This window comes from Castor canadensis, chromosome X (genome assembly GCF_047511655.1).
Source record: "Castor canadensis chromosome X, mCasCan1.hap1v2, whole genome shotgun sequence".
Classification (NCBI taxonomy): domain Eukaryota; kingdom Metazoa; phylum Chordata; class Mammalia; order Rodentia; family Castoridae; genus Castor; species Castor canadensis.
In genome coordinates this window covers 80,539,078-80,554,846 of record NC_133405.1, presented here as the reverse complement: position 1 = coordinate 80,554,846, position 15,769 = coordinate 80,539,078, and the positions used below count along the sequence as shown (strand labels likewise).

Below are 15,769 nucleotides of genomic sequence, written 5' to 3'. Positions count from 1 at the left end.
CAGCTAGAACCAACTTACCCATCACCAAGCATCCCCACCCGTGTCAGTCTTGCAAGGAGCAAGCTACCTGGTGGGTTGAGGGGCTGGTGCAGGGAGATGGAGTTAGGAGGAGCCTGAGAAGAGTTTTTCAGAGCCAGCAGAGCCTCGGCAGCCTCCAGCTTCCGCTGCCACTCCAAGGAGGCAGAGACCGAAGCCTGGGAAACCTGGTCGTAGGGCACCTGGGAAGCACAGGGTGTGAGGGAAAGGGGGGGGAGGGGCTGGGAAACCACATCTCCTCCCGCCGGGACAGGTGCCCCTTCAGCCCCAGTTCCCTTGAACCCCCACCGTGCCACCCCCCCAAGGCCTTCTGTGCTCTTTCCATCCACTGAGCTCTTCCCCTCCCAGGGATCTGGAGCCCCCTTCTTTCCCAGGACCTGTGGCTGCAGTAGAAGAGGGTCGGGGATGGCACAGGGCTGGAGGAACAGACTTGAGCATCTGGAAACAAGGAGAGGACAGGCCAGGGGATTAAACCCTCTGGCAGACACGTACCACCAGCAGGCTGAGGGGCGGGGTTTTGCGATGTCGGGATGTGGGAATCCGAATGACTGCGGGGCCATTTGTCCTTGTGGCTTGGGCAAGTCCTTCCTCCTGCTTGGCCTGTTTTCCTTTCCATACCTCTTTTCTCTGCATCTTTCCTGAGATACTAATTTGTACCATCATTTTCCTCCCACAGCTACAGTGAAGATGACAAGGAATCACAGGTGTCTGTTTTAACCTGCAAAGCACCTGAGAGGTCAGTGAGACTGCCGCCCCTTTTCGGGGACTGGCTCTTGCCTCCGTTGTTTTAACCATTCCCAAGGGTGTCAAAGGACAAGCCTGGCTCATCCCCGGGAAGGTTTCTCTGCTGGACTGTGCACTTTCCCCTGGGCCTCTGTGGCCCTCACCATCACGGCCTGGCTCATCGGCAGCACGTATCTCTCCCATCTGTGCCAGTGTGGAGTAACAGTGCCCACGTGGCGAAGGCCTCCTCTGCCAGGTCTCGTGCTAGTCCTTTCCAATGCCACAGGTGTGGAATATTCCCCAGTATGCCCACTGGGAATCAGAGGCTCGGCAAAAAGGAAGTCACTCGTCCCGATTCTCACAACAGGAAATGGCAAAGCTGAGAGAGCTCTGTCCTCACCCGTTAAGTGTGAGATGCTGCCTTTTCCTCCCCGCACCCTCTTCCTCCTGTTTCTCATCCTCCTCCTACCTCTCGTGGTACCAAGCACAAGGCTGGACACGCAGTCCCACAAGATGCAACTGGCTCCGAGGTCCTAGTTGTATGTACTCACATGCTGAGCAGGGCTGAGGCCCCACGGCGCTCCCGGGAGAGAGGAACAGTCAGTTGCTGCTCCGAGGTCGGCGGGGGACAGGGTTGAGATGAAGGTTCCGGGAGGTGGTTGAGCAGCAGAGGCCCTTGGGGGCTCTCCTGCAGGGGCAGAGATCACAGGTGGGACTCTGGTGGCTGCCAGGCCGGCCGGGGAGAGGAGGGTGGGCATGGTTTGGAATGAGGACAGGAGCCCAGCATGTCAAGAGTGCTCAAGTCTTTGAAGAGCAGCCTTTCTCACCTTTTGCTTTGCAACGGGGAATACTGAGGCCCAGGGAGAAGTGCTTTTCAAAACCCAAGGTCATATGCAAGTCGGCGGCGGGGTGGCGGGGTGGCGGGGTGGTGGGGTTGGTGATGGAGCTCGTTGTCTTTGGGGCACTGGGGAAGGGGGCCGAGCAGAGGCTGGGTGGGAGCCAGTCCCACCACTGGCAACAGATTCTCCTTACCTCCTGCGGGCTCATGCCGGTGTGGGCCACGGGCTGAGACACGGTATTCTCCTTCCCAGCTGTAAAAGACCAGGGACAGCTTAGGTGATCATTCCTCCCCACCCCCCCTGCCCGGCCCCCATTCTGAGGTCTCATCTCACCAAGGACCCTTTTGAGTCTCCCCCAACCCCACCCGGGATCCCTCCTTCCTACAGACACTTCGTAACTTAACCTTGACCCGCTGAGGTCTAGGGAGTATTTATCCAAGGCCACACTGCAACCCAGTGATAGGACCAAGCACAAGTACCCCACCCGCGCTTACTCCACCCACGCTCAGGCTCCCTCCCCGGCCAGAGACACTCACTGAGGACTCCTGTTTCAATGGCCAGCCTCTTGACATGCACGTGGGATTTGGGGGCGGCAGCCATAGTCTTTATCGGTCCTTGAGCCAGGTCTCTCTTGAGCTCTGCACCCTGCTCCCTCTTGAAGCCACTCACAGCAGGCAAGGCCCTGTAATGTTCCCTAAATTGGGTGATCAAAGGCCAAAGGTTAGTCACACGTAGAGGACGCCTGACACCTCCTGTTGCCAGACACCACACTCACGGGAATAAGGCATAATTGTGACACCTGCAGGCCTGGAAGAGGCAGAAATGGTTTTCGCCCCTGATTTGGGTAGCCAAGCCATGGTTGTGGCAGTGGTCACAATGACCTATAGCTCTTCCGGGACCAAGTTCAATCCCCCATGTGTCTCTGGTCCTAGATTTGGAGTCGGAGGGACAGCAGGGCACAGCACGTGTGTCTTTGGGTTCCATGGTTCTAGGGTCAGGAGTGGAGGTCAGAATGGCCACACAATCCCCTACCCGACCATACTCACTCTGCCCTTGACCAAGCCTATGTGAGGTGGCAGGAATGTTCTCCATCCCGCTCACAGCTCGAATCAAGATTTCCCTCCCTTCTTTCCCCATGGTCCCCTGTGACCTCCTAACTCAAGTAGCCTCCTTCCCAGGCAGCCCCACCGCTGCCCAGGAGAACTTTGGCATGGGTGTCCCCTACATGTTCAATCTGACCACGATTTCCTTGCTACCGTCACTCCACACATCCCATTTTCAGGCACACGCGTGTGCACGTACGCACGCACCCACGCACGTACAGAAGTACGCGCGCACGCACCCACGCACGTACAGAAGTACGCGCGCACGCACCCACGCACTCCGGGGTCTCCTTGGACAATTACCACACCTCGTTCTTTGCGTCCTCCTGTGCCTTGCCAAACCCGGCCACCATTCCTGGGCAGGCGCTCTACTACCTGAGTCACCCCGCCAGCCCAGGAGGCCACCATTCCCGGCATCCCCTGCTTGCTTAACAATTGTGTCCCTAACGCCCTACATTCACACAGGCCATCCTCTGCCCTATAGGCTCAATTCTGAGTCTCACGGGTGCCTTCTCTTTTACTGACCCTGTTCGCTCCAGTCAGGTTTTCCCTCTCTCCCCCTTTAAACTGATTACCCTCTTGCTCCCCCCAACACTGCCCCCCCAAATCTTGCCATTCTCCTAAATCCCGGCCCGTGTTCCCCTACGGTTTTCCTTCTGCCCTCATTCCTTCCCAGGGCCACATTCCACAGGCATTCCTCCACACACACCCCCCCCACGCCCAACCCCACCCCCGTGGCCACCATGCCCTGACCTAGCCAGTGCACTAGTCCTCGGCGTTCTTGTTTTCCCTGGGCCTAGCACACCCGCGCACCTCTCCACAGCCTCCCTCAAATCTCCCACCCGCCCTCGGCACCGCTTCTCTTCCCCGCCACGCCGTCCAGGTGCCTGCACAGTCTCCTCAGGCATCCCACGCCACACACACGCACGCACGCACACACGGTATGGCGGCAGGCCTCGGGAACCTTCCCGGAGGATTCCCGCGAGGTGTGGGGCTTCCCCGCTGAGACGAAGGGAGAGGGAGGAATTGGGGGCTCACACCAGGAGGAAGGGAGGGAAGAAAGACAGGTAAATGCGGAGTGTGCGGAGAGCCCTATCCAAGACGCCAGGCTGCAGTTACCCCAGCCGCCAGAGAGGGTCGAAATGACGGAGCTCTGAGGAACGCTCTAGGTCTTTCTCACACACAGGCTTCGCCTCTTGTTCCCGCCTTTCCACAAAAGCCAATGAGCGGGCAGCACCACCGGGTGCCGCCCATCCCCTCCACCCCCCCAACCCCCACCCCCCAACCCCCACCCCCCACCCCCATGGTGGTGACCAATGAACTTGGAGATCCACAGAAGCTCCCGCCCCTCGCTCGCTAGGCCGCGTGGCCTCCTTGTGGCCTCTGCTTGTGCTCACGGGTCTGGGCCACGCCTCTATGGCGGAGAAGTGGAGCTTTAGGCTCGCTGGTGCCTCCGTTTCCCAGAGCTTCTGTGCTCAAGTAGGCTTGGCTCATCTACATGGGCCGTCATTTACTTATTAAAAAATTCAGCATGGAATTTTAAGATCCACCCGTAGCCTCATGTCAGGTTTTCAGGGGCTACCGTGAACCCCCAGGGAACATTTGCCAAGGGCTGGAGACATTTTGGAACGTACTAGCGAGTGTCTCTTTCTGAGCTTTCGAGTTCCTGTATTCATAAGCCAATACTACACTGCCTCAACAGGGTTTTTGGTTTGGCTTGTGTTTTTGTTTGTTTGGTGGTACTGTGATTTGAACTGGGCCGCCCTGGCCGCTTGCAAGGCAGGCGCCACAGCACTCACATCACGACGCCAGCCCTTTCTGCTTTACGCGCTTTTCCAACAGTGTGTCTCACTTTACGCCCTGGCAGGCCTCTTGCGTGTATCTGCTGGGAGGCTCGGGTTTTGTTTAGGATTTCTCTGCCCTGAGTTCACGAGGGACGTGGATGTGATGCTTTTCCCCTTGTCCTATCTTTACCTAATCTCAGGGTCACAGATTGACTTAGAGTAGAATCTTTTCCATCTGAATCTGCCCTTTTAAACATAAATAAATAAATAAAAATTCGGGACTCATCTCTTTTGAAACTCCACCACAAATTCTCAGTGAAACATCTGCGATGTGTTTTCCTTACCTAAAAACTTGTCCTGTGCACTGTACAAACAGCCTCCAGCTTCGTTTCGCTAGAGAAGTGGTCCCGGAGCGTTAGCTCACCTCAAAAGCACCTACGGGGCTTCTTAAAACACACACTGTACCTCAGATGACAAGATCCGGGGTGGGATCAGGGTCTGCTCTTTTAACAAGTCCCTTGACCTTGTGTCTGCTGCTGCTGGGGTAGGGGGAACCCCCACTTCGACAATCAGTGCAAACGAAGGCACTTCCAATTATCCACCTCCCAACTGCGACCGGTAAAAATAGAGGGCAATCTCATGTCCTGCATAGCCTCCCTTCTCCCAATCCTCCACACTATGTTCAAACACCACTAAGAGTCACACATCCACATGTGACTCTACAAAACGAGGAAGGATACATTTGCCCCAACTTTTTATTTTGAGAACACACAAAGTCTAAGGGGCAATAGAATGAACACTCTTTTACCTGGATTCCCATAATACCACATTGCTTTGTCTCTCAGCAAGTTGTGTTTTCCTAACCGTCTAACAGTGTAAACATGTCACCCGATTACACCAGCATTCCCCTCCTAAGGACTAAGATTTCACCCACACAACCACAGTTGCATTATCGCATCAAAGAAATTTAACAAGGATGTTGTAGTGACTGATTTAAGTCCATATGCCGCCCACATTTTAGTTCCCCTCTCTGTTCCAATAGTTCCCAGAGAAAATTTCAGGTATCATCAATCTAACGATGCAACCTAGGCCAAGTTCAGCTTTCATGTGACAACAAAAATGCTGGTGAAATAAAAGTATTTCATGGTAAGGAAATACTTGTGGGAAAACATGAGGGTAATTATTCCTGGCAGGACTTCCCTGTAAGAGATACTAAAGGAGCCCAACATGGAGGCAGGGAAGGCAGGGGGCAAGGTCCAGGGGCACCCCAGCCACCAAATTCTAACTTCTTAAAAAATTATGACTCCACTTCCTGCTGTGTTTTTCTGGTCATTGTTTAAAATTTTTTTAAAGTTTTTGAAAATTATCTTTGTTTTTTCCTCTTGTGTAGATGTAGGAAATTTCTAGGGCAATGTGTACTTTATGGAATAAGTTTTAACAACTGACATGTATTTAAATTAACAAACCTTTAATCGCACACAGCTAAATTACTATTTGCTGAGTTGATTTAAAGGTTAAAAATTGTATCAAGAGGTTTAGTTTTTGAATTAAATCCTTCTTAATAATGTCTTTTCACTCCAAAAACAAAAAAGAAATACTAAAGGAAAAATTCAGGAAAACAATAGACAGTAAGTCAAATCCCTATGAATCAATCCGGCACCATGAAAGGTAACAATCGCAGAATTAGGAAAAGTCCTAATGAGTGGATTGTGGTTTGTAACTCTTTTTGTCCTTTGTCCGGATTAAAGGACCACTGTTGCATAAGGCCATCCTAATTCCATCTGGATGGGCTTTAACAGTATGAAGAATTTTAATTCTCTTTTTTTTTTTTTTTTTGTGGCATCTTCATTGGGTTTTGGAATGAGTGTAATACTGGCTTCACAGAATGAATTTGGTAGTGTTCCTTCCCTTTCCATTTCCTGGAAAAGTTTGAGGAGTATTGGTATTAGTTCTTCTTTAAAGGTCTGGTAGAATTCAGCCGTGAATTCATCAGGTCCTGGGCTCTTCTTTGTAGGGAGGCCCTTTATTACTGCTTCAGTCTCATTGCTTGTTATAGGTCTATTTAGGTGGCTAATATCTTCTTGGTTCAATTTTGGTTGGTTATATGCATCAAGAAGTTTATCCATTTCTTCTAGATTATTCCAGTTTACTCGAATATAAGTTTTCAAAGCATTCTCTAATGACCCTCTGGATTTCGTTAGTATTTGAGGTTATATCCCCCTTTTCATCTTTTGGTTGTACTAATTTGGGTCTTTCCCCTCCTCCGTTTTTTCATGTTGGCTAAGGGTTTGTAGATCTTGTTAATCTTTTCAAAGAACCCACTTTTTGTTTCGCTGATTCTTTGCATAGTTTTTTCTGTCTCCATCGCATTGATCTCAGCCCTGATCTTTATTATATCTCTCCGTCTGCTAGTTTGGGGTTTGGTCTGTTTTGTTTCTCCAGCAGCTTAAGGTGTATCATTAGGTCATTTATTTGAGAAGTTTCTGTTTTTATTTTTTTTAACGTAAGCATTGATAGCTATAAACTTTCCCCTTAGCATTGCCTTTGCTGTGTCCCACAGATTCTGGTAGGTTATATTTTCATCTTTGTTAGAGTCTAGGAACTTTTTGATTTATTCCCTCATTTCTTTCAGTCACAGTGTGTTGTGCAGCCTCCATGTGTTCGGATATTTTCTATGGTTTCTTTTGTCGTTGAGGTCTAGTTCTATTCTGTTGTGATCTGATATGATACAGGGGGGTTATTTCAAGTTTCTTAAATTTGTCAAGACTTGCTTTTGTGTCCTAAAATATGATCTAGGTTAGAGAAAGTTCCATCTGCTTCTGAAAAGAAGGTGTACTGCATGGTGGTTGGGAGCAATACTCTGTAGATGTCTATTATGCCCATTTGGTCTAATGTGTGGATCAGTTCTGAAGTTTCTTTGTTGATTTTTAGCCTGGACGACCTATGGACAGGTGACAGTGGGATATTCAGGTCTCCCACTATCACTGTCACTGTGTTGGCGTCTATCTGTGTTTTTAAGTCCTTTATGGTTTTTTTTTTTTAACGTGGTTGGATGCCCCTGTGTTTGGTGCAAATATGGTAAGAGTTGATATTTCCTCTTGATGAATTGTTCCTTTAATAAATATGAAGTGACCTTCATTGTCTCTTCTGAATGATTTTAGTCTGAAGTCTACTTTGTCAGATATAAGTGTTTCGACTCCTGCCTGTGTATGGGGTCCATTTGCTTGGAAAACCTTTTCCCACCCTTTGATTCTAAGCCAGTGTTTGTTTCTCTCAGTGAGATGTGTCTCTTGTAAGCAACATATGGTTGGGTCTTGTTTTTTTGACCTGATTTTCTATTCTATGTCTTTTTATGGGGGCACTGAGGCCATTAACATTCAGTGCTAGTATTGAGAGGTGTGTGGTATTTCTAGTCACTTTTATTCCCCCGATGTTCACTATACCTCTAGCCCTTGAATGAATAGAGATGCAAAGATTCTCAACAAAATACTGACACACAGAATTCAAAAAAGACATCAAAAAGATCATATACCATGACCAAGTCAGTTTCATTCCAGGCATGCAAGGATGGTAAAACATACGTAAATCTATAAATGCAATACAGCATATAAACAGAAACAAGGACAAAAACCGCACGCTTCTCTCAATCGATGCAGAAAAAGCTTTGATAAAATTCAGCACCCTTTCATGATAAAAGCTCTGAAGAAACTAGGAATAGAAGGACTGTTCCTCAGCAGAATAAAGGCTATATGTGACAAACCCTAGAGCCAACGTTATTTTAAACAGAGAACAACTGAAACCATTCCTGATAAAGAAAGGAATGAGACAGGGATGTCCGCTTTCTCCACTTCTAGTCCATATAGTTTTGGAATTCCTAACCAGAGCAATAAGACAATTGCAAGGCACAAAAGGGATCCAAATAAGGAAGAAAGAAGTCAAAATATCCCTATTTGCAGATGACATGATCCTATACGCTTAAGACCCTAAGAACTCCACCAAAAAACTCTTAGAAATCATAAACTCTTTTGGCAAAGAATCAGGATACAAAATTAATATGTAGAAATCAGCAGCCTTCCTGTATACCAGCAATTAACAGACTGAGAAAGAAATCAGTGAAACAATCCCATTTACAATAGCCTTAAAAAATAAAGTACCTTGGAACAAACTTAACAAAGGAAACCAAAGACCTTTTTAATGAAAATTATAAACCACTGAAGAGAGAAATCAAAGAAGACATGAAAAAGATGGCAAGATCTCCCTTGCTCCTGGATTGGTAGAATCAACATTGTAAAAATGACCATACTCCAAAAACAATCTACATGTTCAGCGATAGCCCTATCAAACTCCCAATGACATTCTTCCCAGAGATCGGAAAATCAATCCTAAAATGCATGTGGAAACACTAAAGACCTCACATAGCAAAAACAATTCTGAGTAAATAGTCCAATGCTAGAGTTATCACAATTTCCAACTTCAAACAGTCAGTATGGTATTGGCACAAAAACAGACATGAAAACCAATGGATCAGAATAGAAGACTCAGACATAAACCCATGCAGCTACAGCCTACTGGTCTTCGATGAAGGAGCCCAAAACACACGATGGAGGAAAGATAGCCTCTTCAACAGATGTTGCTGGCAAAATTGGATCTCCACACATAGTAGACTGAAACTAGATCCCCGTCTCACCTTGTACCAATATCAACTCAGAGTGGATCAAAGACCTTAATATAAGGACTGAAACTTTGAAACAACTACAGGAAGTAGTAGGAAATACACTGGAACACATAGGCATAGGGAATGACTTCCTCAATAGGACTGAAAAGACTCAGCCTCTAAGAGAAGGAATGAACAGATGGGACTGCGACAAACTAAAGAGCTTCCACATGGCAAAAGAAACAGTCACTAGACTTAAGAGAATGGGAGAAAATATTTGCCACCTTTTCATCTGATAAGGGACTAAAATCCAGAATCTACAGGGAACTCAAAAAACTCAACCTCCAAAGAATCAACATCCCGATGAAGAAAGGGTCACAGAATTAAATAGGGAATTCTCAAAGGAAGAGGTACAAAAGGCTAATGAATACATAAAGAACTGTCCGACTTCCCTGGCTATGAAAGAGATCCAAAATCAAAACTACACTAAGATTTCATCTCACCCCAGTTAGAATGGCCATATTCAAGGGAAAAAACAACAACAAATGCTGGCAAGGATGCACCAAAACAGGAACCCTTATACACTGCTGGCGGGCTTGCAAATTAGTACAACCACTATGGAAAGCACTATGTGTGGTCCTGAAAAAGCTAAAGATAGAACCGCCATATGATCCAGTGATGCCACTCCTGGGCAAATGCCCAAAGGAACGTAGCCAGGATACAGTTGAGACACCTGTACGTCGATGTTCATCACAGCAGTATTCACAATAGCATATCTATGAAAACAGCTGAGATGCCCTACAACTGATGAATGGATCAAGAAAATGTAAACATATATGTACGTACGTATATATATATATATATATATACATACGTACGTATATATATATATATACAATGGAGTTTTACTCAACCATAAGGAATAATGACACTATGGGGTTCGAAGGTACGTGGATGCAGTTGGAGTACATCACGTTAAGTGAAGTAAGCCAGACTCAGAAAGACAAAGGCTGCATGTTTTCTCTCATACGTTGAAGATACATCCAAAAGATAAACATATACACAAAACCAAACATGATCATATACAAAACTCACGGTTGTAATAGTGGAACTACCCTATGGAACTCAGGGAAGGAGAGAAAGAAAAGAGAATGATAAAGCCTCAACAATATCGTAAAACATAACATCTGTGAGGGTAGAGGATATAAGGATGTGTCTTGAAAGCTGCTGAAAAATGGGGGAGAGGTGGGAGGTTAAAGGGTAAGGCAGAGCAATGGAAGAGGTTGAACGGACCAAAGTAAAGTACACTCACAGCAGGGATACATTAAGAAAACCCTTTGAACATCAACTTAGATATTAATAATGAGAGACAGGACTATAAAATAGGTACAGCGTGGGGGGTACTTGTGGGAGGGATAAGGGTGAACGAAAGAGATTAAGGTAATAAGGTTGATAGACTTCATGTACTTATACAAAATAGAACAAAGAAACCTCTTTGCAATAGTTTTAAGTGGGGCGGGGAGGGGTTGAGGGGAAAGAGATGGTAGGGGTGATCTAATCACTGTCCAATATGAGCCTATTTGGAATTGTCACAATGCATCCCCCCCTTTATAAGGAACATATCCTGATGAAAAAAATTAACAGTATGAAGAATTTTATGGCAATAATAGCACAAAGGAACAGGAGGGTCTGGAGCTTCAGTGGGCCCAAGACGATAGAATATTGAAATTAAGTTGGTATTAATCTAACTAGGTTCTTTTATGTTAAAATGTTAACTGTCACCCGTGGGTGTCAACCGCTTAGAACATACCTCAAAAATACAGTGAGGAAAGTTTATGGTTTGGACTATAAATGTCCCCCCAAATCTCATGTGTTGAAGGTTTGGTCCCCAGTGCAGCAGGGTTCAAAAGTGGGGCCTGGGGAGTGATTGGATCATGGGGGCTCTGACCTCATGTACGGATTTTAATCCCCTTGTAGGCTCATGATTTCCTAGGCTGTTTGCACGTGTTACAGACGTTTGGAGGCAGGACCTACTTGGAGGACGCAAGTTATTGGGTGCGTATCTTGCCCCCGGCCCCACTATCCATTTGTCTTTTCTTTCTAGTCACAGGAGGCGAGCAGCTTTGCTCCAACACGTGCTGCCGTCATGATGCTCTGTCCCTCTACAGATCCAGAAACTACGGAGCAAAGTGACCCTAGATTGAAGCCTTTGAAGCATGAGTCAAAATAAATCTTTCCTCTGTTAAGGTGATTTTTCTCAGGGATTTTGTCACAGTGACAGAAAGCCTGCCAATGCAGGAAACAAAACGAGAATAGACAGGGTACATCGAGAAGGTATCTTGGTAGCAACAACAACAACAAAAGAGCGTCAGTGGAGAGACAGAGGAGCATTGGATGTAAGCAGGATAATAGAAAAGTGGAAAGCATAAATCCGACCTTATTGTTCATTATATTAAACGTAAATATACTGAGCCCAGCCATATAAAGCAAGCTGTGTAAGAGCACGAGTCAACTGTATCCTGGCCACAACAGACACACTTTAGACTCAAGAGTCGCCAGTAGTTTGAATGTGAAAGGATAAAATAATCCCACCACAAAAACCATATAGGGATTATGTTACATGACATCATATTATATCATATCATATCTTATGTTAATTATATGACATTAAATTATGCAATATTATACTACTACATGACATGGTAGTAGATGCAGAACAAAAAGTATTGAAATTATACAAGTAGAGTTCAAGAGTGGTCGCCAAGGGTGAGGTGCTGGAAAAATGGAGAGACGTTAGTAAAAGGTTACAAACATTCAAGTATAAGATGTAGAAGTAACGATAATCTAATGTGCCATATGGTCAATATGCTACACATTACGTATACATTTATATTAACGTATATTAATGGATGTTATGTATAATATATCTCAAAGTATACGTTTTGGGCTATATAACATATATTAACATAGAAAATATATACATTTGCTGATTTACGCATAACACCCACATTATATGCATACACACATATATTGTTTAGTGTCACTAACAGATAACGCATACAGACAGTGTGGCACAAGTATATTGGGGTATTATTCAGCCATAAAAGAGAGATTATGCATTTGTGAAAATATGTGTATACTTCAAGGACATAATGCTAAGAGAAACATGCCATATGCAGAACTAAAAATACAACAGAATCTCTCTTATAGGTGCCATCTAAAATGGCCGAACATGTACAAGCAGAAAGGAGAATGGTGGTTGCCAGGGACAGGGAGATGGGGAAAAATGGGAGATAGTGACCAAAGCATACCAAGTTGTAGTTATGTGGAATGAATGAGTCTAGAGATGACACGTGCAGAATGTGGACTCTAGTCACAAGGAATGTGTACTGGAAGCATACCAAGAGAGTAATTCAGGTGCTCACATCACACACGGAGAAAACAACGGCGACTATGTGGAGAGGTGGGTACTTTTATTTGCTTGACTGAAGTAATTGTCTCACTATGCAAAGGTATATCCAGAACATCTGAAGAGGCCTAAAACTTGACAAGAATAAAATGATAATCCAATAACAATGGGCAACTGATCTGAGCAGACACTTCTAAGCAGACACGCTATCACTTGAGCCACTCCACCAGCCCTATGAGCAGACACTTCTCAAAAGAAGAAATGCAAAAGGCCAATAAATACATGAGAAAATGCGCAAAATCTGTAGCCATCGTTGAAATGTAAATCAAAACTGCAGTGAAATTAGATCTCACTCCAAGTAGAATGGCCATTATTAAGAATTGCTGGCAAGGATGTGGAGAAAAGGGAACACTTACCTACTCCTAGTGGGGGGTATACATTAGCACAGCCAGTAAGGAAAGCAGTATGGATGTTTCCCCCAAAAGTTAAACTAGAACTACCAGTTCCAGTGATCCAGCTTTTTCAGTCCTGGGTACGCACCCAAAGGAAATGAGGTCAGTACACAAGAGACACCTTTATTGTGGCACTACTTACAATAGCCGAGATGTGGGATCAGCCTAGAGGCGCATCAACAGATGAATGCATAAAGTAAATTGAATACATATGCATATATGTGTATATTTTATATCATGGTATCATATATACATATAAACAATGGAGTATTATTCCGTCATAAAGAAAAGCGAAACCATGGGATTTGCAGACAAACAGATAGAATTGGCCTAGGGCATCACATTAAGCAAAATAAGCCAGAAACAGAAAAGTGATATCACATGTGTTCTCTCACATGTGCAGAGTGAAAAACAAATAAATACAAAGACGGCCTGAGGTAGAACAAGGAATATGGTAGACTGGGAAGGGGTCGGGTGAGGCAGGGAGAGGGAAGGGTGGGGAGGGTAGGAGACTGGTGGGTGGACGTGATCAATGCATACATGGAATTATCACAATGCATCCCATAGTTTGTACGATTCATTTGTGTTTGTAATCATAATCAAATTTAAAGGTATAATCATGAGTGGGGTCAGTAAAATGGGAGACTAGGGAAACTCCAGACTCTTGTCACCCCCATGGAGAAAAGTCAGCACAAAACACCCGAGACTCAGGAGATCTGAGAGCCATTCAAAATTCCACCGCAATCAAGAGAATGGAAAAATCGAGAAAAAGCCAAATTCAAATGGTAGGAAGTCTCACGATTTTGTGTGCCCTGTCTCCTCTTCTGCCCTTCATGGCATCTATCCGCTGGGTGGAAAAGGCCCAATTCTTACCTACTTCATTTAATACAGAAGAAGTGAGGGGTTTGTTCAGCAGATACTAGACTGTCGGTGGACTGCCTTAGGGAACACTTTTTGACTTGCCTGACTCAGCGCTCACACAGGAAACAGAAGCATTGTTTAAATCTCAGTCTAGAAGCCATACCAGTGGAGGGTGCCGAGGTGGAAGAAAAGTGCCAGGGCATTGAAGACCTAGGGACACTTTGAGGCAAAAGGATCTATGGTCCCATGTAAAACGTGTCAGGAGACTCTTTGGGGGAAGAAGATATTCAATCCTGGTTACAATGAAGTGACAGTGACCAGGAAAGGCCTTGAGAAGCAAAAAGGGCCATCAAAAGATGTGAAATGAGTTTGTAATTCAAAATATTCTCATGAACGAAATCTCAGTCCTAGATGGCTTCGCTGGTGACCAGTATCAAATACTTTTAAAAACTGATAGCAGTCTGACAAGAGCTTTTTCAGACACAACAAGAGGGAACACTTCCCAATTCACTTTCTGAGGTCAGCATTACATTTATACCAAAAAAAAAAAAAAAAGTCCAAGAAGTTGGCACGTGAAGACAATGGTATTACAGACCAGTATTCCTAATGAACCTAGATGCAAACCTCTCTCATGAAATTCTAGCAGTTTTAATTCAACGGTGTATGAAAAATACAACCCATTAGCAAGCACAGTTTATTGTAGGAATGCAAGGTCATTGTAGCATTGAAAAATCCACCAATTAATTTTACAACATTCGTGGAATAAGAGAAAAGAAAAGTAATTGTCAAGTATGTGACAGAAAATTAAGTTAGTAACAGAAAGCACACATTCCTGATAATTAAATTTGGAAAAGACCTGATAACTTAGGATCATAAGGGAATATCACCAACCTAGCCCAGTACTTCTCTGACACACCTGCTGCTGGCATCATATTTAATGGTGAAAGACTGAGGGCTTTGCCATAGGGTGGAGAGTAGGGCAGAATGTCTCTCTCCACAGACTCTCCCCGTGTGAACCCACCATTATACCGGAGGCCCTCCTTAGGTGGCACAATGAGGCAGGAAAATGAAATACAAGGCCTGCAGATTGAAAAGGAGGAAGTAAAAGACAAGCTTCATTTACAAGTGGAACCATAGTTTACCTAGAGAATACTACTACGTATTCCAGGAGAAAACATATCATCGCCCAGATGTCGTAAAAGACTTAGCACAGTTGCAGGATACAAAGGCCATATGCACAAAACCCATTGGATTTCAGTGTGCTAGGAGCAAATAATTGGAGACAGAATTGCCTTAAATGCCATTTATAATACCAGTAAAATAACTGAAGTATCTCTTCAGAATTTTAAGAGAACAAGTAAAAGACCTGTTCAGAGACAACTATAAAATATTGCCCAGAGAAAGTAAAGACCTAAATAAAGGGAAGCATATTACATTAACTGATCAGAAGACCCAAAGGGTCAGGATATCAATTCTCTAGCAATTGGTCTAGAGTTCTGTCGTGGGCAACATTAAAAGGAAAAGCCATTTCTCAAAGTTCTATGGTAATGCACGGGACAGAGACTAGGAGGAATTACACTCCCAAAGCTCCCGATATGACTGAAAGGGGTGGTGATCACAACAGCCTTGTGTTACCTCAGGACAGGATACATGGATCAATGGATGAAATGGAAGAGACCTACAAAAGCTCTGAGAGAATTAAATTGACTATTGGTACTGGGAAAGGTGGATGTCCTTAAGGAAAAAAGCAACAAACCTCAATACCTCACATATTAACTCAAAATAAATCATTGACCTGAGTGGAAATGGAAAAGTCGGGATGTAAAAAAGCATGAGCAACAATGGAAAAGTAATCAGTGTTCTTTTACCACAAGTTTGAAAAACAAAGAGTTTTGCGTTTCAAATGCC

The 15,769-nt window shown here is 44.9% G+C and overlaps 1 protein-coding gene across 1 annotated transcript in view; it reads right to left on the bottom strand.

Annotated features, from left to right (window-relative positions):
- LOC141419460 (doublesex- and mab-3-related transcription factor C1-like) overlaps positions 1 to 15,769 on the bottom strand; it is a 54,934-nt gene that overhangs the window by 1,457 nt on the left and 37,708 nt on the right. Inside the window, exons 4-8 of the mRNA XM_074062261.1 lie at positions 2,135 to 2,292; positions 1,792 to 1,850; positions 1,311 to 1,447; positions 414 to 474; positions 68 to 218 (exon numbers count right to left, since the gene is read on the bottom strand). Coding sequence (XP_073918362.1) covers positions 68 to 218; positions 414 to 474; positions 1,311 to 1,447; positions 1,792 to 1,850; positions 2,135 to 2,292 — 566 coding nt within the window. The remainder of the gene's footprint in view (positions 1 to 67; positions 219 to 413; positions 475 to 1,310; positions 1,448 to 1,791; positions 1,851 to 2,134; positions 2,293 to 15,769) is intronic.